The sequence below is a fragment of the Mugil cephalus genome, chromosome 2, assembly GCF_022458985.1.
Source record: "Mugil cephalus isolate CIBA_MC_2020 chromosome 2, CIBA_Mcephalus_1.1, whole genome shotgun sequence".
Taxonomy (NCBI): domain Eukaryota; kingdom Metazoa; phylum Chordata; class Actinopteri; order Mugiliformes; family Mugilidae; genus Mugil; species Mugil cephalus.
This window is the reverse complement of record NC_061771.1, coordinates 17,684,534-17,710,351: the sequence shown is the minus strand read 5'-3', so window position 1 is coordinate 17,710,351 and position 25,818 is coordinate 17,684,534. Positions and strand designations below refer to the sequence as shown.

The 25,818-nt window shown below is 43.2% G+C and overlaps 1 protein-coding gene across 6 annotated transcripts in view; it reads left to right on the top strand.

Moving 5' to 3' along the window:
• lrba (LPS responsive beige-like anchor protein) overlaps nucleotides 1–25,818 on the top strand; it is a 185,539-nt gene that overhangs the window by 127,692 nt on the left and 32,029 nt on the right. For all 6 annotated transcript variants that reach the window (XM_047577879.1, XM_047577880.1, XM_047577878.1 and 3 more), the window contains 7 exons: nucleotides 2,211–2,328; nucleotides 2,498–2,600; nucleotides 4,116–4,231; nucleotides 4,356–4,468; nucleotides 10,840–10,980; nucleotides 12,769–12,888; nucleotides 15,987–16,139. In XM_047577879.1, the coding sequence (XP_047433835.1) occupies nucleotides 2,211–2,328; nucleotides 2,498–2,600; nucleotides 4,116–4,231; nucleotides 4,356–4,468; nucleotides 10,840–10,980; nucleotides 12,769–12,888; nucleotides 15,987–16,139 (864 nt within the window). The remainder of the gene's footprint in view (nucleotides 1–2,210; nucleotides 2,329–2,497; nucleotides 2,601–4,115; nucleotides 4,232–4,355; nucleotides 4,469–10,839; nucleotides 10,981–12,768; nucleotides 12,889–15,986; nucleotides 16,140–25,818) is intronic.

Sequence of the window (25,818 nt, the reverse complement as noted above, 5' to 3'; positions counted from 1 at the left end):
GAATTTCATTTTTGATCAGATATTACGAGACGCGCTCTTTAAGGCAGGAAGCTGATATTGACATGAATTTGGGAAGAGTTGACATGTACCTTGATTTCTGTAAGCTTTTTGTCATTGTCATTTAATGTTTGTGCCTCTGCTCAAAGGAAATTTAATCATCTCAAGTACAATGACAGTTCATGGCGTCTTACTGCATATTTACTGTAGTAGATTTCACCGGTCATCAGATTCCATAAATGTGCCTTTGCAGAGAAAGTAGGACAGTAGGGCATAAACTCTTACTTATTATTATTATTATTAGTCTTATCTAAAGTTGTAATTCAAGTCTTATATCACAGAAATTGAGCTATAGTACATAAACCGATCTGCCACAACATTAGAACCACTGACAGGAGAAGTAAATAACATCGACCATCTTGTAACAATTCAGTGTCCTGCTGGGAAACCTTTGAACCTAACATTCATGTGGATGTTACTTAGACATGTACCACCCACCCAGACCAGACCAGACACCACCACCCTGTAGCAATGACACTCCTCGATGGCAGCAGCCGTCCCCAGCACACATGAAGGTGTTGACCTGGCCTCTAAAATTCTCCAGATCCCAACTTGATAAAATATCTGTGTGATCCTCTGGAACAAGCCTGATGCACAGAGATCCCTCCCCTCAACCCATAGGACCCACAGGCCCCCACTAACAACAATACAAATAATAATTATGTAATTGAGTTATGGCATAAGTAATATTTGCGTTTATAAATTACGGCGATAACGTGTTCTTTGCTTTGCTGTGTCTCTCTCTAATTTTGACTTAATTAGTGGATTATTTGTTGAAAAAAACTACTCACCAACTTCTAAAGCTCACAAACTAGAGAAGTTACAGAACGCTTTATCTTAATTAAAATCAACACCAAATCAGTTGTTGTCTGTCGATTATTTTCTCCTAAAGTACACTTGCTTGCTTCCTTGGTACGGAAACAAATAAGCGTATTATCCAAATGGTTAATCATTCCTTAAAGACTGAACGAAGTTGGCAAGGAATCCCGCCTCCATTATTCACGTAGCTGGTATTTACAAGTTTCATTAAAGTTAAACTGCGCTGCGTGTCGCGCTGATGAGTTGGTCTTGGTGGTGGGGTTGGCTACAGGCTGACGGTGACTGGTATAGTCGTCTCGAGCTGCTCTCGGGGAAGATGGGAGGCCGTCGGATGCGGCCCCAGCTAGCTTCTCCAAGCCACTAATCCACATTTAATTGAACTCCAGAGACTTTGAAGTGAGTCTGCGATGCAGGCAGGTCTTATTCCTCCGAGGGACCGCGAGGGAGACGCTGTCCTCGGCTTAAAGGCCTCAGCTGGTCCCCTCTGCTGTCCCCCTGCCTCTAATGAGCTCCTTCAACTTAACACTCGACCTAGCCTGCTAGCTCGCGTTTGAATATTTTTGATTAATAATACTCCTCTGACAACGCAAAGTGTCCTTTTACCTTTCTCCCAGATCCCCGCACGCCCCCTGTCAGCCGACGCCTTTGAAACCAAAAGCAAAGGGTGAAACAAAAGCCTAGTTAACAAAGCAGTGCTAAGTAGGTTAGTAGCAAACCTAAATGCTGGATTAGTAGGAGCACAAATCACCGGGGCAGGGCTAAGCATCTGGGTCTGTCAGGCACTGTGACAGCCGTCAGAACAAGTCACTCTGACAGCCACCGCGATCTCCATAGGGACAGATTAAGCTCGGTTCATTGAAGCATTTTTGGATTCAGCGCTAGGTAACATAATATCGTCTGACCCGTGTGTCGGTTACCTCCAGAGGAGCACGGAAAATATCCTTAATCAGAGGTTTAGCATAATGTAGTGTCTCACCATCAAACTGCTACTTAACATCCAAATAGATTATCTTTTAGTGAACTGAACATTTCCTTCACTCCTTCCAGCTGAGTGGTTCCCATTCTCCCTCTAAAGGGATCTGTTTTTCATTGAGGCTGATCAATATAAGACATTAATCGTGCTGCTCAGGCCGCCGCGCCATCGCTGTGTGACAAATGAACTAACCTGGCCTTCTGTCTGCTGCTCTTCCCCTTCTCTCTCTTTCCACCAATCCTGCTTGTCCCCTTTCCTCTGTCTTTCTTTTTAATTTCCAATGTATTTTTCTTTTCTTTTTTTTTCATTATTCCATTTGAACCCACCACCTCTTTTTTCTTTTTCCTCTCCTGCTCTCCAGATTCTAGCCTACACAGAAGGTCTTCATGGAAAATGGCTGTTCACAGAAATCCGGGCTGTCTTTTCCAGACGCTACCTGCTGCAGAACACTGCTCTGGAAGTCTTCATGGCCAACAGGAGTAAGACGGCACCTATAATTACATATATGCAACCACTTGGACTTGTTATTGTGACTGTGACGGATGTACACAAATATTTAGCTAGCTGGCCGGAGGTGTCCTTACAGAGCGTTGTGGGGATTTTTGATTTTCCTCTGCATAACTGGGTATTTTTCGTGCCTCTCTGCAGCGGCTGTCATGTTCAACTTCCCGGATGCGGCCACGGTAAAGAAGGTGGTTCACAGTCTCCCTCGGGTTGGAGTGGGCACGAACTTCGGCCTTCCACAGACCAGGTGAGATGAGCAGATTTTTAACAGCTGATTCTGAACGCTACGCTCGCCACTGATCCGTCCGTCTCCCCTCACCTCCAGAACATAACAGATGTCACGTTCGTTTATGTTTTTGGGGTTTTTTTTGTTGTTTTTTTCCATCAGTGTGAAGCAAACAGTTGCTTGTAAGCCTTCAGGGCATACACGGCTTTCACTAACTTCCTTCACATCCTGTGTGCTCAGTGGCCAGGCAGTGCTGACGCTAGTTGCTGGTGTGTGCGCAGTTCGCGTAAGATTCAGTGGAAAGAGAAACCAAGCTCCGCCTTTTATCTTTTAAGCCCCTCCCACTTCACATTCACAAACATAACCATGCATTTCATGAGCTTTCACACTTATGGTGATGCCATTACAAAAAAATGCAATATGAAAGCCTGTTTTTATTTTATTTTATTGTTATTTTCTGCAAACGTATGTCTCTCTAAGACTCTTTGAGACGACATATCTGAAGCTCTAACTACCTAACGTGAATCTGAATTGAGTTAGGTTTGGCTACGGTTAGCATAAGGCTTCTGTAACTATCATCCTTCTGTTTTCAACTCTGCGTTGATGCTAAATCGAACCACGCAATCAAACTAACCATTTAAAATGTTCCTTCACTATGAAGCGACAGTAAATTTGACCGGTGGCAACATGGAATCTTGTGAAGTGTTAGAAAGTGCATTCAGTAATGACTCAGTGTGGATATAGGTGAGTGTGCGTATGGGGTAATAGAGTGCGAGTGCATGTGTGCGTGTGTGTGTTTACGTTGGGCTCATTAATCACGCTAGTTTGCAATCCACCTTGCCTCTTCGACCTGAGCACAGCTGCACAGGGCAGCCCGGTGCATATACAGACAGCACGGCACAGATTTATTTTGTTAGTTACGACCACACTTCATTATCCATTAATACGGTTGTTATAATTTAATATAATTCATTTTAAAAACAAAAAAAAAATACCAGTGTTGTGCACAAAAAAATAATAAAAAAAAATACAGGAAATCTACATGAAAAAAGTTTATTAGAACACATCACTGCTTGGTGCCACTATAAGAGGTGTGTCTTATAGTACAGTCGTAATTTCACTTTATTTGAGAGGCCTAATGACTATAATCTCACACCCCGACATTGATTAATTCCATCATTTTCCTTTGTTTTAATTGGATTGGGGGTCATTTGTTTTCGTCCTGCGGCATACATCATTCTTTGTGGCCTCGTGTGTGTGTGTGTGTGTGTGTGTGTGTTCCTCCACGTGCGCACAATTTATATTTACTCAAGCCGATTTATTGCACATTTGTCTTCTTAATTAGCAAGAGTGTAAGTTCAGCAGATTTTTTTTTTCTATTGCATTTGTTTTGCAAAACTCTAATTAAGCCTTGTGCTTTTTTTTTCGTGATCTGCTCTTCTTGTGATGTGTAAATGTCTTTGTGCCTCTTCGGTCCGTGTGTCTGTTCTCACCAGTGTCAGAGGGCTCTTCATTTTCCCCCATTTCTCTTTGCAGACGCATCTCTCTGGCCACGCCCAAGCAGCTGTTCAAAGCGTCCAACATGACCCAGCGCTGGCAACGCCGTGAGATATCCAACTTTGAGTACCTGATGTTTCTCAACACCATCGCGGGTGAGGACGCTTCCCAGTACCTGTGTGGTGTTGTGCGAGTGTGGCACACAGCTGTCAGCTGCAACCTCCTGTTGCCATTCCTTGGTTTGAGGTCACTTTTTTCTACTTTCTTTCTTTCCTGCAGGTCGCACCTTCAATGACCTAAACCAGTACCCGGTCTTCCCCTGGGTCATCACCAACTACGACTCAGAGGAGCTTGACCTCACTCTGCCCAGCAACTTCAGGGACCTCTCCAAGGTAAAATACTAGAGGCGCTTTTGCTCTTAATCCATTTTTCTTCTTAAAGAGACAGAGGTAGAAGCAGTTAAAACAGAGGAAATTTGTGTGTGTGTGTTTCCTAAACTCCATTAAGTTTCTGTGTAATGACCATTAATCATAGTTTAGTAAACCAGCTCTTTAATCACTGGCAGCTGATTGCTATATTTGCACACTGACTGAAATATTTTGATTGATTACATCCGAGAAGTTTAAAACTTTATTTACTTCTAACAACATTGCAGATGAATCAGTATCCACAGGTTTTGTCTACGTGCATCAGCTGGGAATATTAATTCATTTCCTCACACTGCAAGAGATGTACGTTACAGATCATCAGTATGATCGGTTGTTTGGTTGTTGACTTTCGGTTGACCTGCTGCACTTAAAGCAGATTTAAGCCCCTCTTGTTCTCAGTTTTTAATTCCCAATTTCTGGTTTAGCTGTACTTTTCTGACCATAAATCAGAGTTTGTAATTTAATTCTTTCAAGTTTGACCTTCCCCAACACACCAGGAAGTGAAGTAATACTCCCTGGTAGCTCCAGGCATCAAGTGATTGGGCTTAAAACAATGAAACCTGCCCTGAAATGCTCCCTGGCACATAAATACACACACACACTCGCGCCGCTGAAACCGCCTAAGAGATTCTCCCCCATGTTGTAAGTAGACATGCAATTATTTACTTGCATTTACTCCCTCTTTTTTTATTTTTTTTTTTTGCACACACACAAAAAAAAAGGCCAAAAAGCATTTAGCTTTCCAGCTCCCCTCGCTGGATTGAACAGTCCAGGGCTGGTGGGAGGACAGAGGATTAGTTTTAGAGTGAGAAGATTGAATGACTGTCAAGCTGCAAGAACCCAAATGACTGAATAAATCAGCCATGGAAACAAAAAAAAAAGAGCATGTGTTAATGGACAGAGGATACGTCGGAGGAAATGCGCTTTAGAGTTACACTTGAGGGCATTTGTTCAGGTGCAGAGGTGGTGGTGCTCATCTAGCCAGACAAAATGGAACATATGACCGTGAGTCCAAAAATATCACCGCAGTTAAAATAATAAAAGAAGTGGCTGCACTGGTACGGGTGAAACCATGACATACGATCCGGGAAGTCCAGCCGAAGTAATGCGTTAGTGAGTGTTAACAGTGCTTCGGACACTAAATACTCACATGAATGTTCATGATACTACCAGGCAGGATTTCACAACTCTGGACGGTTATCGCAGCATAAGTAACTGTATCCTCTATATTGACAAATGTGAGGAACACGGTAGCTTTGTGTTGGTCATGTTTCATAGTAATCAGCCTGGGTTGCTACATGGTGAACGTAGCGTGTTGCTGCTCTGGGTGATGTTGCATTGCAGTTGAGTCAGGTCCAATTATTTTTCTTTTACAAATTACAATTATGTCACCTTGTCATCTTGAACACAGTCTTAGTGTCTGGTTAAACCATACTTGGACCCAGTGAAATGTGGTCATTCGTTACTCACTCATCGCCGGTGACACCTATCGCAGTAGTTTGCGTTGGGAGCGCAGCTGCACTTGCTCGCCTCCAAACTCTCTGGAAAAAGCGAATGGAAACGTAGTAGTTTGGTTTATTCCTGCGCCACGGTCGCGGGGCGAGCGTTCGGCTATGACTAATCTCATTCATTAAACTCCGTTCGGCTCGGAAATGGAGATGGCAAACAAAAAACATCTGTGGGACGTAATCCGTTGTGATGCCGCTGCCGCCCTGCATAAACGCCACGGTTATGAAGCACAAGTGAATCCTCCACTCGCACTTTGGTTCTTTCACAGCGGCCTGTCATACGGATTCAAACGCCCCGACTGTCAACACCTTGTCCCTTAGCTTCTCCCCCGTCCTGCTTTCACTTTCGATCTGCTCCTCTGCGTCTCTATTCTTTTGTTTTTATCCCTCCCAGTGCAGTTTTTCCCCACTGTAGGAGGCTGCATAATTCCTCTGTTTATCCGGCTTGATGTTGCCCAGTAGGCTGAAATGTGACAGTTGGACTTGCCCCACCAACACACAAACACACACACACATAACATGGCAAACACACAACCTTCCTTTGGTTTCTTCGCTTATTTTTGCTTCCTGCCCTCCTCTCCTTTGCACTGCCGTGGCGTTTGGACAGCTCAGCCTCTGTGCTCAGTCAAGGCTCGCCGCCCCGGGGACTACGTGAGCGAGAGGGAGTTGGGTAAAAGGAGGAGAAGCAGGAAGACAATCGGCAAGCGAAAAGAAAGAGGAGGAGAGAGTATAAGAAACCCAGAACAACATAATTTGCCGTGCCTCCACTCCTCTCCTTGGAGAGCGGGTAGTGGCAGAGAGAAGGAGGAGGAGGGTGGAGCAGAGGGCCAATCTTTATTACATCTGTTTTATTCATGTTGTTGACACGCGTGTGATATCAGTGTATGACCACTGGACCGTGTCAGACTGCAGTATCTGGAAAAGGGCATGCAGCGCAGTGCGGCTCCTCGGATCAACCCCCACCCCTCAGTGCCTGCGCCTATAATCATTTGTGCAACCACGTTTCTTTTCTTTGCAACGCTTTGTGGCCTTCGCTTGGTTCTCGGCGCATTTTCAGCGTTCGCCCCCTCGCTTATTTATATATTTTTTTGTTTCTACTTTTATTGTTCCAGTTCTCTGCCCAGCCCCCGTGTGCCTCTCATTCCGTCTTTCTTCCTCACCCTCCACATCTCCCCCTCTTATGTCACGTCGGTGGTTGTCTCTTGTAGAAACAGGTCATCTGCGAAGCCTCCAGTGACATTGAGAAGCCAAATTGCCATGAACGTGTGTGTGTGTGTGTGTGTGTGTGTGTGTGTCACACACTGTCATCATTCCCGGCACAACAGAGGCCACACAGAATTTATGTTCCCCGCTACCAGAGCCATTCTGACCCCAGGGACTTTCTTATCATAAACTCTAACCTCAACCTGACATCAAACGCCGACCCCCGAGATAACGTCGTAGTCACGATAAGGACTCACTAGAACTGACTGCCAAGTGTTGTAACGCTCCTGGTCTTTTTTTAGTCCTCCACCCCTTTGTGCACCCCTGTTCTGCATAATGTCACACATTTACCTGCAAGAAAATGTCCTTTTTATGGAAAGCTGGAGGAACAGACCTCGTCGACATGTATATTGAAACACATGTCACCTTAATAACAGGAATCTTAATTGATAAGAATCTAAAACATACGTCTTCAACAGGGGGTCGGTGGAGGTACTGCAGGGGGTCACGAAATCTTTGGTTGATTAGACATTTTTGTGTATTTTTTAAATTTTTCCCCTAAAATTTAAATTGATTTAAATACACATTAACATGATTCCAACATATTTTAGTAAAGGGATAAATGGAGGCAGAAGACGTTACCTTTCAGTCAGCACTTCACTCATTCACCAGCACACTAGACCTGTACACAGTAGGCCCCGCCCCCATCACTGCTGAGCCAATCATGAGGTCGCATATTAGACGCTGACTCTGTCGGGTTCAGTTGAAATAAATAAAATGAATATTTGTATCATTTTAATAGTTTAATGTTGAATTCAAAATTATGATTAATATAGAAAATATATAGTAGCTGAAGATCCCTGATCTAAAATAAGATGGTGATTAATGTGTTGGAGAATCTCGGATTCAGTATTTAGGATTCAAGACGTCTTTATTGTGACGTCCCCGATATAAACACACAATGACCTCTATTAGTGCAACATCACAGCATGTTGTAACACTGAATAGAAAAAGATTCTCACAAGTTGAATTTTTAACTGTACAGTGAATGCACACAACTATCAGTATATACAACTCTTAAGTTCCAAAGCCATCTATACAATGAACGAATGAATGAATACTGTTATTGGTGGATTCGACCGCACAGACTAATTGTGCAAGAATTAAAGTAGAGTGCACAACATTATTGTCATAAATACATGAGCTTTTTTTTTTTTTTTTTTTGATTGTGCATGTGATTGCCGCAGATGCATGTGCAGCGCCAAACAGCGAAAACATATTAATAGAATTGTACAAAAACAAATAGTTTTGACATATTTGTCCTAAGTGTCCATGTCAATTGAAAGTGGCTTGCGCAGCGTTTGGGAGTTTGTGGTGGGTCTTTCCAGACGTGTTCCCATCTAGACTTTAAGGCCGAACGCCATCTAATTGTTGTTTTTGTGCAGCTTCTAATGAAGCACAGCGAAGACTTAAAAAGAATTGTCCGCCCATTGTGCAGCCTGCATGTACAGAGCAGCAGAAATAGCGAGGCTTTATTGAGCGTTCTCTGTGTCTTTTGTGCTATAACCTGCTCCTCGCAGCCAGATCAGCTAATGGTGTATTGATCTCGCCATACGCGCCCCATATGTTTATCCCCCAGGCCCTCCACACCATTTCCACTGTTTAAATAGGACATTATACATAAACACTCGTTTCAAAAGGCTGTTGTGATTTATGGCTCAAAGCTCCCGTGATGCTCAAATTGTCGGTAAGCCATTATACTTCATCAACGGTGGCCCATTACTGTTTTAAAAGCAAAGTATCACTCTGTAATGTTCTTATAATAGTTCTCAGGAAGAGGCTTGTTGTTCTGTAAGGGAGCGTTTTACTCCTGCTGTACAGTACCTGCACGTTGTTTTGTTTTTTAAAGCCTCTTCACAAATTGAAGTTAAATTTGAACTTGGTTAATCTGACATTTTAAATAGGTTTAAATCATTAAGTATAAGTGGACACATTAATGACAGTCCTCTACGTACAGTATTTTAGGGGTATGCTGACATTTTGTGTGAGCTCCAGTTTGTAAAAGCTCCATCACCCCTCTTGATTAAGAACAGATTAGAACTAACCCAACGTTCACTTTCTGATGTTTTCCACCTCCAAGCAACGGCACGGTTTCTTTCTGTAGACTTGCCTCTTCAGTCTAATTAAAACTCCTCGATTGGTTCATTCGTCTGAGCCCTCGTCACAGCCCTGTTCTTGGCCGCAGCATATTAAGCCGGTCTATGGCAGGGGCGGCAGCAGGAGCTCCGTCAGCGCTCTGCCGGCGCTCCGCTCTGATGTACGACTGCCGCTCTCTCGTAGCTACTGTAAGCCGAGAGAGAGCTCACCCCACAGTAATTTACAGCAGTAAACAACGTCGGGACCCGAGCAAACCAACAGCCCCCGCGTGCACTCGCACACAATTCTCCCTCTCTCCCTCTGTCACTGTGGCACTTTCGGCCTTTCTTTTTTTTTTTATTATTTTATTTTATATGCCTCCTCTCCCTTTTCTTTTTTTAATGAGCCGACCGTTATTAGGGCTATAAATCAGGCCAATGGGTGTGATGTATAATTCACTGTGTGTACTCACCCGCACCCCAGCGGCCCTGAGGAAGCCCACCGTGCATCACTGTCAGCGCAGAGCTGTGCACAGTGTGGTGGCACGCGGCCGTGTAAATTGCGCGCTCTGTTTACAGAGGAACCAAAAGGTGCGCGCGTGTTAAACGGATGAAACGGCTGCGTGACGCAAACATCACTCCCTCTACGCAAATACATGTACACAAACACGCCCCATCGCGCAAAACAGTAGCGATGGCACAGATCAATATCAAAGACCTCCCCTGGATGAGTCTTGCTGTGACAAGCGCACTATGATATGAAGGAGATCCAATTGATCCGCAGCCTACTAGGCCCTCATCTTCAAAAGGCCATCATTCCATTACCATTGATCTGCTGTGTGTCTGAGGGAGTGTGTGTGTGTGTGAGTGGGGGGCGTTTGAGGCACGGCCGGTAGAAGACTAATAAAAATTGAACCAGCCAGAAAGCGATTTCTATAAATGAGTATTTAAATAATAGCCGGGCAGCACACGGTTATTGTTTTTTGGAGATCGATGGAAAATTAATGCAATTTAACCATTTTTTTTTTTTCTAGACTGCAAATAGGGCTGGTGAACAGTGTATTAGTAGCAGATTAATAAAAGTAGAAATTAAAGGAACCCACTGCCCTCGCTATTGCTATTCCTAGTAGGCACTCTTTCATTGAAGCACATTAGTTTTCTCTGACAGACTACAGCTGCAGGGGCTCAGTTTCACTGCCTCTAAAAACCACTCTGTGGGAAAGGATTGATCTCCGTCTGAAGGAAAAACATCATCTAATATTCATTTGAGAACGCACAATGGTTACTAGCTTCATTTGCCTTGCTGCAAAGAGTGGTCCCCAAAGGTATTCACAATAAAAATTCAGCCCCGGCTTCTTTGCTTTCCCTTTGCTCCCGTGTGTTCATCACGTCTTTGTGTTTATCTCTGCTATCATGTCGAGCAGTGGAAAAAGGAGGTGAGCTTTTATGTTTTTTAACACCATTAAAAATGCATCATTTTACTTTACAGCCCATCGGCGCACTGAACCCCAAGAGAGCGGCTTTCTTTTCTGACCGATACGAGACCTGGGAGGATGACCAGGTGCCCAAGTTCCACTATGGCACCCACTACTCCACCTCCAGCTTCACCCTCATGTGGCTGCTGCGCATCGTAAGTTCACAAATATACTAGTATGCATCCAAACCATAGACTCCACGAATATAATTATATAGAAATGGATAGATAAATATGTAATCATTATTATATAATACATCTTTATAGTATCCGTGATCCAAGTGGTTAATTAGGTTTTCATTTGTTGGTTTATTTATTTACAGTATTGTCCTAAAAACTGAATATAAAACAGAAAGATGCAAAGCACTAATTATGGGAATAAATATTAATAAAACAATATTCAGGACACTTGAGCACTAGTCTGTTAAGGAAAGACATACAAAAATAAATAAATGTGCTGCCTTGTTGAACACTAAAACATGCAAAAGCAGATGCAGAGACATAAGCCTGCACAATATATTAAAATGTAGGTCTTCAACTGGGGGTCACAAAATCTTTGGTTGATTAGACTTTTTTTATATATATTTTTTAATTTTCCCCACAAATTTAAATTTCTTTAAATACACATTAACATGAATCCAACATATTTTAGAAAAGGGATAAGGGATAGCTCAATACTGAATGCAAAATGATAATAATAATAATGTATATGTATAAATAGCACTAGTTTAATATAGAACACATATAGTAGGTAGGGGTTCCTACTTAACCTCTTCATCAGTTTGGGGTACTTTGTCTGAAAAACGTTGAAAACTCCTGTATTAAAATATAGGAATTATATTTATGTACATGCATCGTCCAAAAATTGGTTTTGCCTTTTGTGTAGGTATGCTCAGTAGTATTCACATATTTTTTATAGCTTTTTAAATCTCTGTTCATTACTTTCTTTGGATTTTCTAATCTGTTCTTAATAAGGGATAATTTTATTTTTCTCAAAACAAATATAGCAAATTCAAACTAATTATATGCGTATGTCTCTCATCTCTTGTGGGATATGAACCAGTGCACTGAATATACTGTCACATGATAATAAAACAACAGCAAAAATATCTATATTTTTTTCTTTCTTCTTCTTTTTTTTTTTTTTTTTGCTGGCAGTGGGATAACAGCTACTTGGATTTGATTAGATTTTCTTGTACAGGGAACGCGCAGTGTACGTTTTCCTCTAGCGTGCTCTCTTTTGGTACCTCTGTTGAATGGATGCCATCAATCTTCCATACCGCACTCAGGGGAGAGAGGGAGGTTACTAAGTTTCTCCAGTGTGCAGTTTTCTGCTGTTATTGTCCCAGTAGCTCACTGTCTCAGTGACTCCCAGCAGAGTTGCCTCATTGATCCGTGCACATCATTAGCCGGCTTACTCTAAAGCCACTTTACCAGGAACGCTCACTTAAAGATCAAACTTAACATCACAGATTACGTTTAATCAGTCGATCCGGTTAATGTGTATTTTGTGCGTGCGTTTTCTGCGTGATGAGTACAATGTGGGCAGCCTGCAAGATATTTTAAATAATGCTGAACTTAATTAACTACCTGCAGTATTAGTTTATAACAGGGGCGCAGGCTATTGTGTCATTTGAGGAACGCGGAGAGACGACTATTGATCTGTCCTAACAAGATTATGTATGATTAGAAATGCATCAACAGCACAAGTGTATTGACTTTAGTAGCTCACTGGGAATATTGGCTGTTGCATTTTTTTAGATTTACTACAGTGTGTGCAAAAAGAGTAGACTCTGGGTCACATATGTTGACAAAGTGCCTCGCCCAAATGACCTCTCTTGACCCCTGTTTTTATTGCAGAACGAGCTCAATTGAGTGTTGCCAATAATTGCAGTTCGGATTCATTGGCTCTTTTTTTTTCTTTTTTTTTTTTTTAATTCACAGGAACCCTTCACTACGTTCTTCCTCAACTTCCAAGGGGGGAAGTTTGACCACGCTGACCGCACCTTCTCCTCGGTGTCCAGAGCCTGGAGGAACTGCCAGAGAGACACATCTGATGTTAAGGTACTGTCTTACACTTGTGTGTGCACGCGAGAGATTTGAAAATACATTCCCAAGAAAAGAAAAGAAAAGAAAAGAAAAAAGTCAGAAGTTGGAAGAGATAAAGGACTGTGCGCTGTAGGCGAATAAATCTCTAGCCTGCATCATTACAAAGACGAAAAAGTTTCAAAAGAGTAATGTCCAGTCACTACCAATCATTGTCCTTACGCAATGAAAGCTTCCTGGTCTTCTGATCAAAGCGTTAGAGTAATCCTCATCTGTCCCAGCCGTCTGTCTCAGATTCAGCCAGCTATAACATGGGCTTGAATCCCTGCCCACTGGGCCCCCAAACTCTCCTGAACTGTTGGATCTGCCCTGTAGCAGCGCAGGTCATTCTCATACCGAGGACCTGCGCACCCCCAGTGCACACTTTAACTGCTGCCCTTAAACATTTACAACTACAGTCAAGACGTTCTCAGTCAGGGAGAAGTCTTGCTCTCTCTCTCTCGGTACTGGGTCATTGAATGGGGAACAGCAGTGGTGTTGGGGGTTTTGACGCTTGATTGCGTTTTAACCCCCGCTACCCCCCCGCATCCCTCCGATAAAACATATGGATTGTGTTACTGTGTAGCTGGCCAATGCTTGATTGCAAAAGCTCAACAACAGCCCTCGTTTGCTCTTTCAGTCTAGACCTGTCAATGTGTATCAAACTGTGAGAGCTCAAATTCAGATCAAAACAAAGGGGGGAAATCTGGACCACATCACTTGTTTCCTTGTTCGGTTCGAATTTTTAAGCGTATTTTGAATGAGAGTGCGTCGACTTTATCCACTCGGATGCACACATTCATGTTCCAAGCGTTGGAGGAATTAGGGATGAGATGTATCAATTTAGTATGCTAAGTACACCATTTAGCTTTAGCACCGGGGCCATTGATGGCGACCTTTTTTTCTGCCAGAGGGCGAAAAGCCTGTGTGTTTTCATACGCCGCTGGTAAAGAAGGGGTGATAATAGGTTACAACACCCAGATTCAATGTGTCTCTAGCCTGGGTGACGCTAGCGTGACCCCTCGTTCCCAATCCCCTGACCCCTAGCTTCAGCCCAAAGGCATCAGAGGGGGATAGAGAAGAGAAGAGGGGTTAGAGGTAGCAACAGTGGAAGTGTAGCAGGAGAGCCCAGGGGCCAAAGCCCCTTCCAGTGACCCATGACAGGACAGGATTGGGGATCAGAGGGGCTGGCCTCTGACCAGGCTGGAGCAAAAGGGGCCACTGCACATAATGGTCCATGCTAGGCGAGCTCGAGTGTTGGGGTGCGAAGCCCTCGAGGTTTTGTCGGCTTGTCTGTGTGCGTGCATGCGTGCGTCCTGCTCAAATTTACAGCGCGCCGCAGCCAGTGAACCTGGGCGAGCGGGAGGCCTCGTTAAGAGACTGACCTTTGCTTTTGGGTCAGGTTTTGTGGAGTGAAGAGATTTCAGAAGTGAGGAAGTGCTGTGTTGTTTTAAACCTGCGTGTTTGCTTGCTCATTTGATTGGATGTTTTCACCCCGAGGACGAGCGGCTGGTGTGTCGTCGGGCTAATTTGATAAGCTAATTTATTATTTATCTCTATCAAGTTGTGGCAGTGAGTATTTGCGTGGCCCCTTGCTGTCACCCATGTAGCCGGGCTGTCAGAGCATGTGAGCTCACAGTTGGTGGTGGTGGTCATTTTCTATCTGATGTTAGGCTGTCAACATGTTTGTATCTTTCTGTCTTTCATGTGAGGAGCAGTGAGCGTGCGCCGTCGCAAAAGTTTTGCTCATATACAGCAATGATCAAATCCCCCCAAACAAATCAAGACTCATTCAGTCTGAGGTCTGAAGCTATAAAGTTTGATTCATCAGAGTATGAAGTTTATATTTAGGCATTACTGTGTGTCCTCACATCCTGAGACCCGAGCTTTTATTTGTTAAGAATTATAAAAACTAAGTATTGTCTTTGAGTAGGACGTTTAATCCCAGTGTCCTCAAACGGGTACTTGGTAATTAGCGACACTGTAGCTTATTGCTACTGATAGTTAGTTAAATTTGCATGTCATATCGATAAGTTGACACTTATAGATAAGTTAAAATGCATAAATAGACAAGTTGCAATCATAAAAATAAAATAAAGATTTCGCTAAAATGTTATCGTTTTTTACACTGACTAGTGTATTGACCCTTTTCTACCACTAAATTGCAGATAAAGGCGTCCACTTATGAGGACAACAGGTCTAAATGAAGCAGAATAAGCTGCAACAAACCTAAAACCTAATGTCCCCATATGAGGACACAAGGTCTCAGGAGGTTAATCAACACATCACTGCTCTGGGAGGTTATTAAGTTTAATGGCAACAGTTTAAAACACAATAGAGATTTTCTGCTTTACTTTCTTGGACTGTACCATCCCAAGTCCCAATTGTCTCGTGTTCTGTGAGACTTAAATAAATGGAAATAACATTAAAATTAAAGCCTGCTGGCTTTCTTTTAAGCTCAAACTCAATCTGCAGTGTTTATACTCACTGTGGCTAGTTCTGCTTTGCTAAGTATGACAAATGGCACAAACATATAGGGTTACACCTCCTCTCACATGTGTGTGTTTCCCTTCACGTTTTCCAGCAGTTGGAAAATCGGTTGTGTTGTTTGCGACAGTCAAATAAAATCATCGGTGTCAGAAGAGGATTTGACTGGCTCTGTCCTGTGCTCGAACGGAAGAGGGGGAAATTAGAAATAAACTCTTTTTACTGCTGCTTGGTTACAAACAAAGGGGGGAAAAAAAACACAGCCGAGTGCACATTCGGACGTTTTTACCTCATGGGTAATCTAAGGCAGAAGATGAGCGGTCAGAGACATAATCCCCGTGAATAATTGTTGAATTCGGGAAACATAATTCTTTTTTATTTTTGCTTTTCTTTTAGTCATATTCTTAGACATGGTCAAATATGACATTCCTAATCTTTGATTAATCCTTTTCAAACATCGATATTCAGCATCAACATTTGTCTTTGTCGTCTGCTGACTAACAGTTGTCACATTGTTAAGAAAGACGTCTGTTTTTTTGGTTTTACTGCGCTGTCATTAACCAGCGTGTCGCTGTGATCTGCCCGTCCAGGAGCTGATTCCCGAGTTCTACTATCTGCCTGAGATGTTCATCAACGCCAACAGTTACAACCTGGGCGTGATGGAGGACGGCACCGTCGTCTCTGATGTGGATCTGCCGCTGTGGGCCAAGAGCCCGGAGGAGTTTGTGCGCATCAATCGACTGGTAAGTCACAAAAATGAATGCACAAACAAGTGCACTGAATCCATTACACTTTAAATAACAGTCATATTATATTACACAGTATTTTGTATAGTATAGTGGTGCTTTCTGATACTGGGTATGTCTCATAATCCAGACCAACAGAAGTAAAGAGTTTTCTCCGAGCTCGGCTGGAAATGCTAATTCAAAGAGACAGTGTTATTTCCTGACCGTCTCACAGTTCTTCCTGTTACCTGAGCCTCCCACCCGTCCGACATGCCCCGACTCTCAAGTTGCTCGGTCGCCGGGGTGATCCGGCGTTGCCTCGGCTGATATTCCTATCCTCCTCTCTCTGTTTCTCTGCTCTGTGCGCACACATTTTACCCATTCTGCTGTGTGTGACTGCAGCAGCGTTTCTACGTGCAGAGAAATAATGCAGTGTCCTCTTTCTGATCAACCCTTCCTGTCCGCTAGATTTCACCCAAAGCATAAATATACTGTGTGTTTGTGCTTAAAGTTGTCAGAGTTTTGGAAAGTAACTCTTTGGATCATAGATAGATAGATACTTTATTTATCCCTTGGGGAATTCATATTACCTTCCTCTGCTCGAGAAGGTCACAAACCTCCAGATAGGGTTACCGTTTTCTCTTGTGTCTGGCTGGAAATGCTTATCGTATCCACGGAAAACTTCACACAGAGTTTCGCTGTCACCTAAAGGACCGGATGCCCTTGTAGATAAAACATATTTAGATGTATGTGTGTGGATAAAGGTACAAAAGAACCAATTACAACAACTAAAAAAAACTAAACCACGCTGTTGGTTATAATGCAAAAAGGGGTGAAAGCTTCCTGTGTGATGTGTGCCCACAGTAGTAATTGGTGCTGATGAGTCTGGGTGTGCTCCGTGACCTGTGTAGTCTTACGTTGGGGTCTGTTAACCAGCCTGCTGATATGACCAGGCCGCTATCATTAATCACACAGTTCTCCCCTTTTGGTTGTCAGCATGGTCTAGGCAGTGGAGATGTATCCTGGGAAGCGTGTTGTGGTGGCGGTGGCGTGCTGTTTTGCAGAGAACTGAATATGGGAAAGAAACTTGCAGACTTAGTCTGACTTTCGCAGCTGTTGTTTAAATGCGTCAAACTCATTGTATGAGCGACTTTTATATTAGAAGTTAATCAGCACCATAAACAGTTGGCGGCACTGATTGTCCGCTCAGGTGCAGATAAACCATAGCAGAAAATGGGAAATGAGAAGATAATGTCATTAAAAGAGAAAAATGGTTCTACATGTCTTTAAGTTTAACTCAGCTGTTTTTATGCTATTTTTTTTAATATATAGGTCAAATGGAAATTACTCTCATAATTAGGTAAAATAATCACGATCATCTCAAAAATCTCCCGTGATTTTATAGTGATTGTGAGAGGCCAGGGATGAATTAGTGTGTAATTTCATTTGAATGTCATAAAAACTACACACTTTATAAAGTAATGTTCAGTTTCATAACATTTATCAACTGTCATGGCAATGCAGTCTGAAGATGCAACTACGAATTCTCCGAACATCCGAGTTTTACGCTTCAGCTATGATGTATTCTTCATTTATTTTTCTCCCTATACACTATATTTCTCATTACAGCTCTGTATCTGGACACATGGCATACTACTATGCAAATATTTTTGACAAAATAAGTGTGCACACTTAAACTTTGTGCAGAAACCTGCTTGTTACATTGTATAGGATTCCTTAATGTGCTTTGTGCCCCTGTAAGCACAAAACAGCTTTTCATTTCTGGCTTAAGTGTGCGCCGTCCTCATCTACTTCTGGTCCCTCAATTTCCTCCGCTCCTTTCCTTTGTGCCCAATTTATTACTGCAGAGGCAATTTGGACTTTTCCAACTGGTATATATACACACACACACACACACAAACGCACACACTAGATACCTGGTACTTGCCGCCGCCGCCGCTTTCGGTTTGATAAAATTTCAACCTGCGCTTTCTTTCTCTACTTTGTGCAAATTGATATATTGATCCAATGTGCAGCCGAGCCCAGCAGGCAGGTGTAGGTGCGCCGAAAACTAACAAGCTCAGAAGAACAGAGGGTTTCATCGTGGGGGTGCAGCGAATACCAGCTTCATTATCGCACGTAGTGCAACTTATTAATCCGTGAAACCTCAGGTAGTTTGAAGTGGCACGGTTATGCAGCAGTCACGTTGGACTAATTCAGCCCTGGCCTTGTTTCAGTTGATGATCACACATTTTTTTTTTTTTTTTTTTTACTTGAGGCGTATTCAATGGTTTAACTTTGCATTGCCAGCAGAAGACTGCAGTTTATCTTTTCGGTCTTACCCTTTCACGAGGCCACATCGTGGAACGCTACAGATCACACAAAGCCGGGGCCGAGGACGAGGTAGAGAGGGAGGGATGTGTGTGGGTGGACGGGTCTCTGGTCATGACAGATAGCTGGCATTAGAGGGTGTCAGCTGGCAACTGTGGTGCTGTTGGGAGAGAGATGAGCATGTTGGAGTGGAGAGAGGAAGAGTGAAGGAGTTAATGGGCTGTTTGGCTCTCTTTAGCTTGTCTGCTGCTAATGACGTGGCAACACAAGGATAGACAGCAGGAGAGAACACGCAAACACATGCAAATGCACACGGGCTTGCAGGCACAAACACATACACAGGCGCGCACACACACACACAGACACACACACACGCCTGCTGTCTCCAGTCTGGTTATGAGCCTTAGATGATTAACAGCTAATTAGGCCCCAATCTGGAAAGGCCATTAAAAGCCTTTCTCAGTAAAGGATTGTGCTGCTGTGCAAAACGCCGACTTGTTTTTGTTTTCGTGAGTGAGAGTTGCACGGTTGGTAATAAAAAAAAAAAAAAGAATTAAAAAAAATCTAGGAGAAGATATAAACATTACATCAAACCGTAGCCTGGTTTATATTCTTCTGCAGTTGGAAGTGTCATAGTTCATCACTTATGTTTAGCAAGAAGTGTGCGTTGCGTGGCAACAGATTAACTGCAAGTGTGGCCCTGCACAGTTTGCACGCTTGCTCAACACTGAAGGCTCCACTTTAAAACCGCATGTTTGATGTACAGAGGAATAGCGGGATTTTAGTCAGGCTCCCCGGAGACGAAGCGCCCCAGCGCCTTAAGATAAGCGCGCACTTCCACTGCACTGGAGTGCCCTACAGTGTACTTAAACGCTTTCTTGTAAAGACACACTCCCGTTTTCCTGGCCCGTCACACGCGCCACGCACACACAACCCGCGCGGAGACGCTGGGGTCTCGAGTCGTCGTGCCACAGAGATCAGGGGCGGCTTGTTGTTTTTACCAGGAGGTCGCAGGAGAGGTTAAGAACTTGATCCCTCCTCCGCCAGATAACTACATTTCTCTGGGCACTGTCAGCCTCTCTGACATTCCACTATATATGACCACGTCTCGAACCTCAGGTCTGGTTACCATTAGCGCGTTAGCAGGTGATCATGTGTGTACGCTTGTGTAAATTTGTGCGTTATTTGTCTGCATGTCAGTGTTTACCTGTGCTGTCATGTGTCCAGGGTTCACTGGAGCTACTGACATGGAGCAGCCTAAACCACAATTTGTTATAGTAGCTGTCTCCTCCTGAGAGTTGTTTAATATGAGGCCGAGCCAAACAATGTAGGATTTTAGACGCTCGCATTTACAAATGGACCCATCACGGCCCCTATTATATCGTTGTTTGTACAGTGTACCGCATGATTGTCTATTCTTATAAATCTAGATTTGTTTAACGTCTAGATTGCAATCACCATCTAACCCATTTGAGCTCAGCAGCGCTGATTTGCTGCTCCTTAGTTCTCACGTTTGGTTTCTTTCAGTCATCTGGGCTCTTGTGGAGCTGCTGACAGACGGGCAAACCACACACATGGGAGAGACGGGCAGCACATTACTTTAGGCCTTTTCCCCTTTATAAAGCATCAACTCACTCAAAGCAATGACAGAGACATGAGCTAAACTGCTCTCAGAGAAAGCTGCTTTTTTTTTTTTTTTTTTTTTTACTTTTTCGTTCAATGGGTAAAGCCATTTGAGTGATGGGTCAGAAGTTGATACAGAGGGGGTTGACCACAGGTCACAACAACACGTTGTAAACTCTCACTGTAAGCACCCAAGGCGGTTTTTCCTTTTAGACGGCGAAGTAGGTTGATTCTGCAAAAGCGAATCAATTTGCACCACAGGGAGTTATGTTTATAGAAAAGTCTGCGTGCTACTTAAGGAGGGTGCCTACCGTGGACCCGTAGAGGCCCGAAGATGCTGAAACGCGTAATTTTGTTGAATTTGGTGAGACAATTGCTTGTGCAATAATCACAAAGTGATTGTGAAAACCAGCGAACTGAACTAATCGCAAATCACCGTGGTTGCGTGGCGTCTAAAACGCAGTTGGTGTGAGTTCGTTAGACGACGACCGAGCGACCAACGACGGGGAAGAGTCTGAAAATGAACAAGCTAGAGAACCGAACGTGTGATTATTTTCTTATTTTCTATTGACATTATTTAAATCATTGTCCCACACACTTATAATACACAATGCAGTGTGTTAGTTATGTATTTAGGCTTTGTTTATACCATCCAGTGTTATAAATGCTAACAAGCTAACATCCTGTGTAGTACAGTTGTGAAATGGATCACTATCACAACACATTACTACTATCAAGTGTTTTTTTTTTTACACGTGGTTGCTTAGGGAAATGATGATGGAAACTTAGTTTTTGATTCTTTTACATTTAAATTTCTAAGCAGTCATTCAAATATTTCTTCTGCGCCGAATAATGATTCCACAACACATTTGACCTTCCAGCTGTTACCGTGGTTACGTCATCTACATGGCTGCTAACAGACAAATGTCAAATTAATATGAGCCAAATCACCTTTACCCCCTCAAGCCTCATATACTCACACCATCGCCCTGAACTTTGTCAGCTTTATATGCTGACAGCCCTTCACGCCGCGCCAGAACCGTCCATTAACATACCCCGATATAATGCAGTCGGCGTAATAAGGCGTTGCACGTGGTCTTTTTTGCCTTTTGATGGTATAATTTTAACGACTCGCGACCGCTTCTTAAATACTTTTATGTGTAATTATGCCCATCGGTCCATGATTATCTAAAAATGTGAAATCAGAGCAGGATTCCGACGACAAAAACGTGCCCCGCGTTTTTTTTTTTCCCACGAGGTGCGTAGCCAGACATGATAGCTCCCCAGCTCAGACCACCAGCTACACGAAGTCAAAGATCATAGCTGTTTACATTCACCTCTCATCTGCGCCGCACTCTCTGATCAGACACCCGCTGGGACGCACGCAATGCCGTTCCCACCAGCCTCCGCGTCTCATTCTCACAGTAGCCCCGCAAGAACCCACGTGTGAGCTGAGGTAAACCACTGCAAGGACCCGGCCGCTGAGAAATACGTGCGCACTTGTGAATGACTGAGTGAGTGAAACCTCTCAGAGTCGTCCAACACAGTTTACCATGTTAGCCTAGCGCTAATCCATTCCCCCGGTGTCTCTGCTGAGAGCCTTGTTGTTGGATGGGAACGAGCACGTGGGGCAGAGGGGAGGTTATCTGGCTAATGTCAGACGGCGCTCACTGTAGGGGTATTGTCATGCATAAGGGCAGACATGTTTACTGTGTGCTCAGTGTTTTACGAGCTGTCCCCCCTTCTTCTCTGCCTCCCCCTGTTCCCTGCTCCTCTCCGTCTCCTTTCCTTCATCCTCCTCTTCAATGACGTAATGGAGGAGGCCGTTTAGAGCCTGAGAAATGGGATGACCTACTGCTGCTGAAATATTCGCTCACTAATGTTGTCCTTCTCCCTTTTCCTGCACTCCTCCACACTTCTGACAGAGTCTCCCGAGGTGTTTCTTCGCAGGCTAGCATGTTGTCTCTCTTTACCTCCGATACCCCTGGACGTCTGTGTTGTCTTGCCTCATCTCAAGCTAATGTGTTATAAAAAGGAATTAACAGATTGTTTCTTAGTTTAGTTTCAAGCGGAAATGCACGATACATCATTACCAACATAAGAGATACATGTCTGGACAACTATTAGCATGTTTTGTGTAGATTCTCATAGTCATGGATGAATTCCCCAATCCTCCCTGTCATCAAATACGTGGCAGATGTTTGTGGTTTTGAGCCTAATGGCAAAAGTTTAGATTTCAAATATATGTGCCTTAAACGTGAGTCATGCCGTTTTACAGTTTTAGTATTGGCATGCTAACATGTCACGTTTTTTAACTGGAACACTTTAGCTTTCTGATGGTAGCATTTAACTCAGTGTGCCTAAAGTCCAGATTCACAGAGCTGAACAGGATGGTTGCAGATTTATCTTTTGTGGAGCCACTGGTTATCTTCTTTTCTTCTTCTTTTTGTTCCCTCCAAGCACACACTCTAACAAGCCGCAGCGCCACATAACTCCACGCTCAAATAACCTCTACTTAAAGGCTAACTACACTCGAGCTGATCAGTTGAGTCATTCATCCTAATCATTTCCACTCTGTGTTGCGAGACCTATGCACCTTAAAACGGTCCTCCAGCCAGCTTTGTAATCATCTGAGACAACGATGCTCCTCTCAGCAGCTATCCAAATATTTCTTCATCCAGCGCTGAAGCCATCCTCAGCGCTTCTGTGTTTAATCAAATCTGACTGTTGCTTTTGCTAACTTGATCCCATAGTCTTGTGGCGCTGGCCGTGCATTTTCTAGCCTTTTGGAGGGAAGGTGGAATATTCTTTGCAGGTGCTTGTTAGTAGAGATCAGCCAGTCGATATTTGCGTATTTTATTGGTATCGCCACTGACCGATATGCGTAAGTGTTTGCCAATACCTGTATATGTATTTTTTCTCAGCAAGATTTACAAACAGACGCATTCACAGGCAGTCCTGTGCTGCGCTGCTGCAGACCCGTGCAGCCCATACATTGCCCCTCCCCCACTCGCAGAGTTGGTGCAGCTAGAAGCTGGAAAAAAAACTCTTTTTAACTGTTTATTATTTATTTATTTATTTGTATACATAAGAGTGTTAAATATTCTTTGAGTTCAGTTTGCATTTCTAAAGATAATTGTGATCGTCTTTGTGACGTCATACATTATGACATTGTCATACATTGACTAGAAGCTAAAAAGAGAAAGGAACCACCCACGGCATCATTCCCTCATGTCTTCACTGCGTCGGCATCATCTGCTGAACCCATTTATTTCTCAATCAGCAGTGTTTACTTCATTGTCCGTGCTGTAAATTGGGCCAAATCCACCATGACATGTTTGTTTCATGGAGATACACTCCGAATCACTGCTCACTCTGCTTCTCTTCACCCCACAACTTGATATTCTTGCTTTTAAAGTGGGCGAGATGATAATAAGTAAGATGGGAGGGAGAGGTTAGAGTTTCAGGTTCCACTGAATCATAGCCAGAACTCTCACAGTTGTGACCTGTCTAATTAGCAAAGCAGGAAAGTGAGTGTGTGTGTGTGTGTGTGGGGGGGGGGGGGGGGGGGGTGGCAGTGGTACTGCAGCAACACACACAAGCCGTCTGGGCTTCTCTTGGTGTGTGTGGCTACGAGACTTAAGGAAACGGTTCGTTAACTGCATGGCTGATCTAAGGATCTCATTCCTTACGTCATGTGTTGCTTTTTTTTCTTCTTCTTCCCCCTCTTGTCCCATTTTTGCCCCCCACCCCCACCCCCTCTCTCTCCTGGCTGTTTACAGGCTTCCCCCTGCCTGCTTCAAGATGACAATCGGCTTCTCATTTACAGCGAGCTAATAAGCCCTTTAATCAGAGTTCTTGTCAACCTCAGGCCAAAGCAAATCCAGACGAGTTGATCCAAAGGATCAGATGACTGATGGAGAGATCAGGAGGGGAAGAAACGAGTAGCAGTGAAAATAAGTAGAAAATAAAAAGGGGCTGTTGAACTTGGAGGAAGAATAGAGAATTGAAACAAGAGAGATAAATAAGTTGTATTAAGGTCGGAAGAGTAGACTGGCTTCATTTAAGGATCGAGATACAAGCAATAACAAGTATGACCAAACAAAACCTGATCTAGCTACCGATTCTGTGGTTAACCGTCGTCAGTGTCACATGTGAAAATGCTTGTGATAAACAAAGTGGGATAAATGAGAGATTATCTTAATTTAGACAATATATCTTTAGCCTAATTGAAAGGGATTTGTGCACTAAGTATATAAAATAATCCAGTAAGATTTAAATGTTAACTTGCTGTAAAACAATGATAATAATATTAAGTTTTTGGCATTCACACAGTTGAAGCATCAAATCTACTGGAAATAAAAGAGAATAACTATTTTTTTCCCCCCAACTTCAATGAAAACACTGAATTAGTTAAGTAGAAAACGCTGACCAAGATGGGCCACAGCATTTTCAATGGTGTAGTTCGGTCTTTGTTTATCACCTCATTGCTTTGCTGCCACCGTATTTCATGAGGCTTTTACACGGATCGGTCCATTATTTAAGTTATTAGCAGAAAACCAGTGGACGTGTAACCATAGCCACATACTGAATGTGGTTTTAAGGATGTTTTGATCAGCTTGTTCCTGAGCTAAATTGTAGTATAAGCATACCTGACAAGTGTTTCCTCTACTCATCCATAATCAATACAAAGAAAACAGTCTACCGCTGACAGCACTCCGCATACAACATGTGCATTCAATTACACACCCACACCATCAGCGACACACATACATGTACGCTCGCACACTGCTGGCATGCAAATGAGTGTATTGATTTGTTGGGTGACGTTTTAACATCCTTACAGACAGCTCTCCATAAGTCCTTAAAAGGTTTTTTTTTTTAGGACCAGTGAGGGAGAAGGAGGAAAGCGTTCACTGTCACCTCGTTAAGACTGAAGTGAAATCCTGCTCAATCCAGACCATAAAGCTAACCGCAAACCACAGAGAGGTACAGAAACTTCACTGATGGGCCCAGTGCAGACCCGAAGCCTGGACAGACACCTCCACTTTTAAGCGTATAATGATAACCACCGCAAGAAGTCCAAAGAAAAAAGTATAATAATAAAAATAAATCACCCACTTACGAGGCGAAAAGGTACTACAAGAAGAGCCTGATTCAAGATCAGACATTCTTGTTTTTTCTCCTTTTTTTTTTCTTTCTCGGGACTCAAAGTAATCTCATTTTAATGTCCACCAGCTGGTTAATTGCAATCACTTGGTGTCTCTTGTCTGATGTCTCAGATTAGGATAGTATGTCTTTAAGTCCTCGCTCTGGAGTGTAGCTCCCTCAAAAGACTAACATATTGACAGACACATAGTCAAACTGTCATTCTCTTTGAGTCTTTCGGGTTTCCTTTATTGGCTTAAAGTCTGCACTCAGGCTACAGATGTTTCGCAAAGGAAAGAATTAAAGTAACCTGAGCCTCGCACACAGATGAGGTTCGTTCATTATGATACATTTTCAGCGAAACTGGCACGCAAACAAAATAAGCACGCAGTTCAAAAGGGAGCGTTTAGTGATTGTATGCATCAGAGTACGTGGAGGCTTTGATGGGGGAAATGATGAAAGTAAATGAATCTCTCTTCTGCATAGGAGAATATTCCAAATTATTGTTGCCACTGGAGACAAATCACAGCCCACAACAAAGGGGACCCCCTACGCTTCAGAGGTGCACTTTGTCAAAACTGCAACAATAGAAATA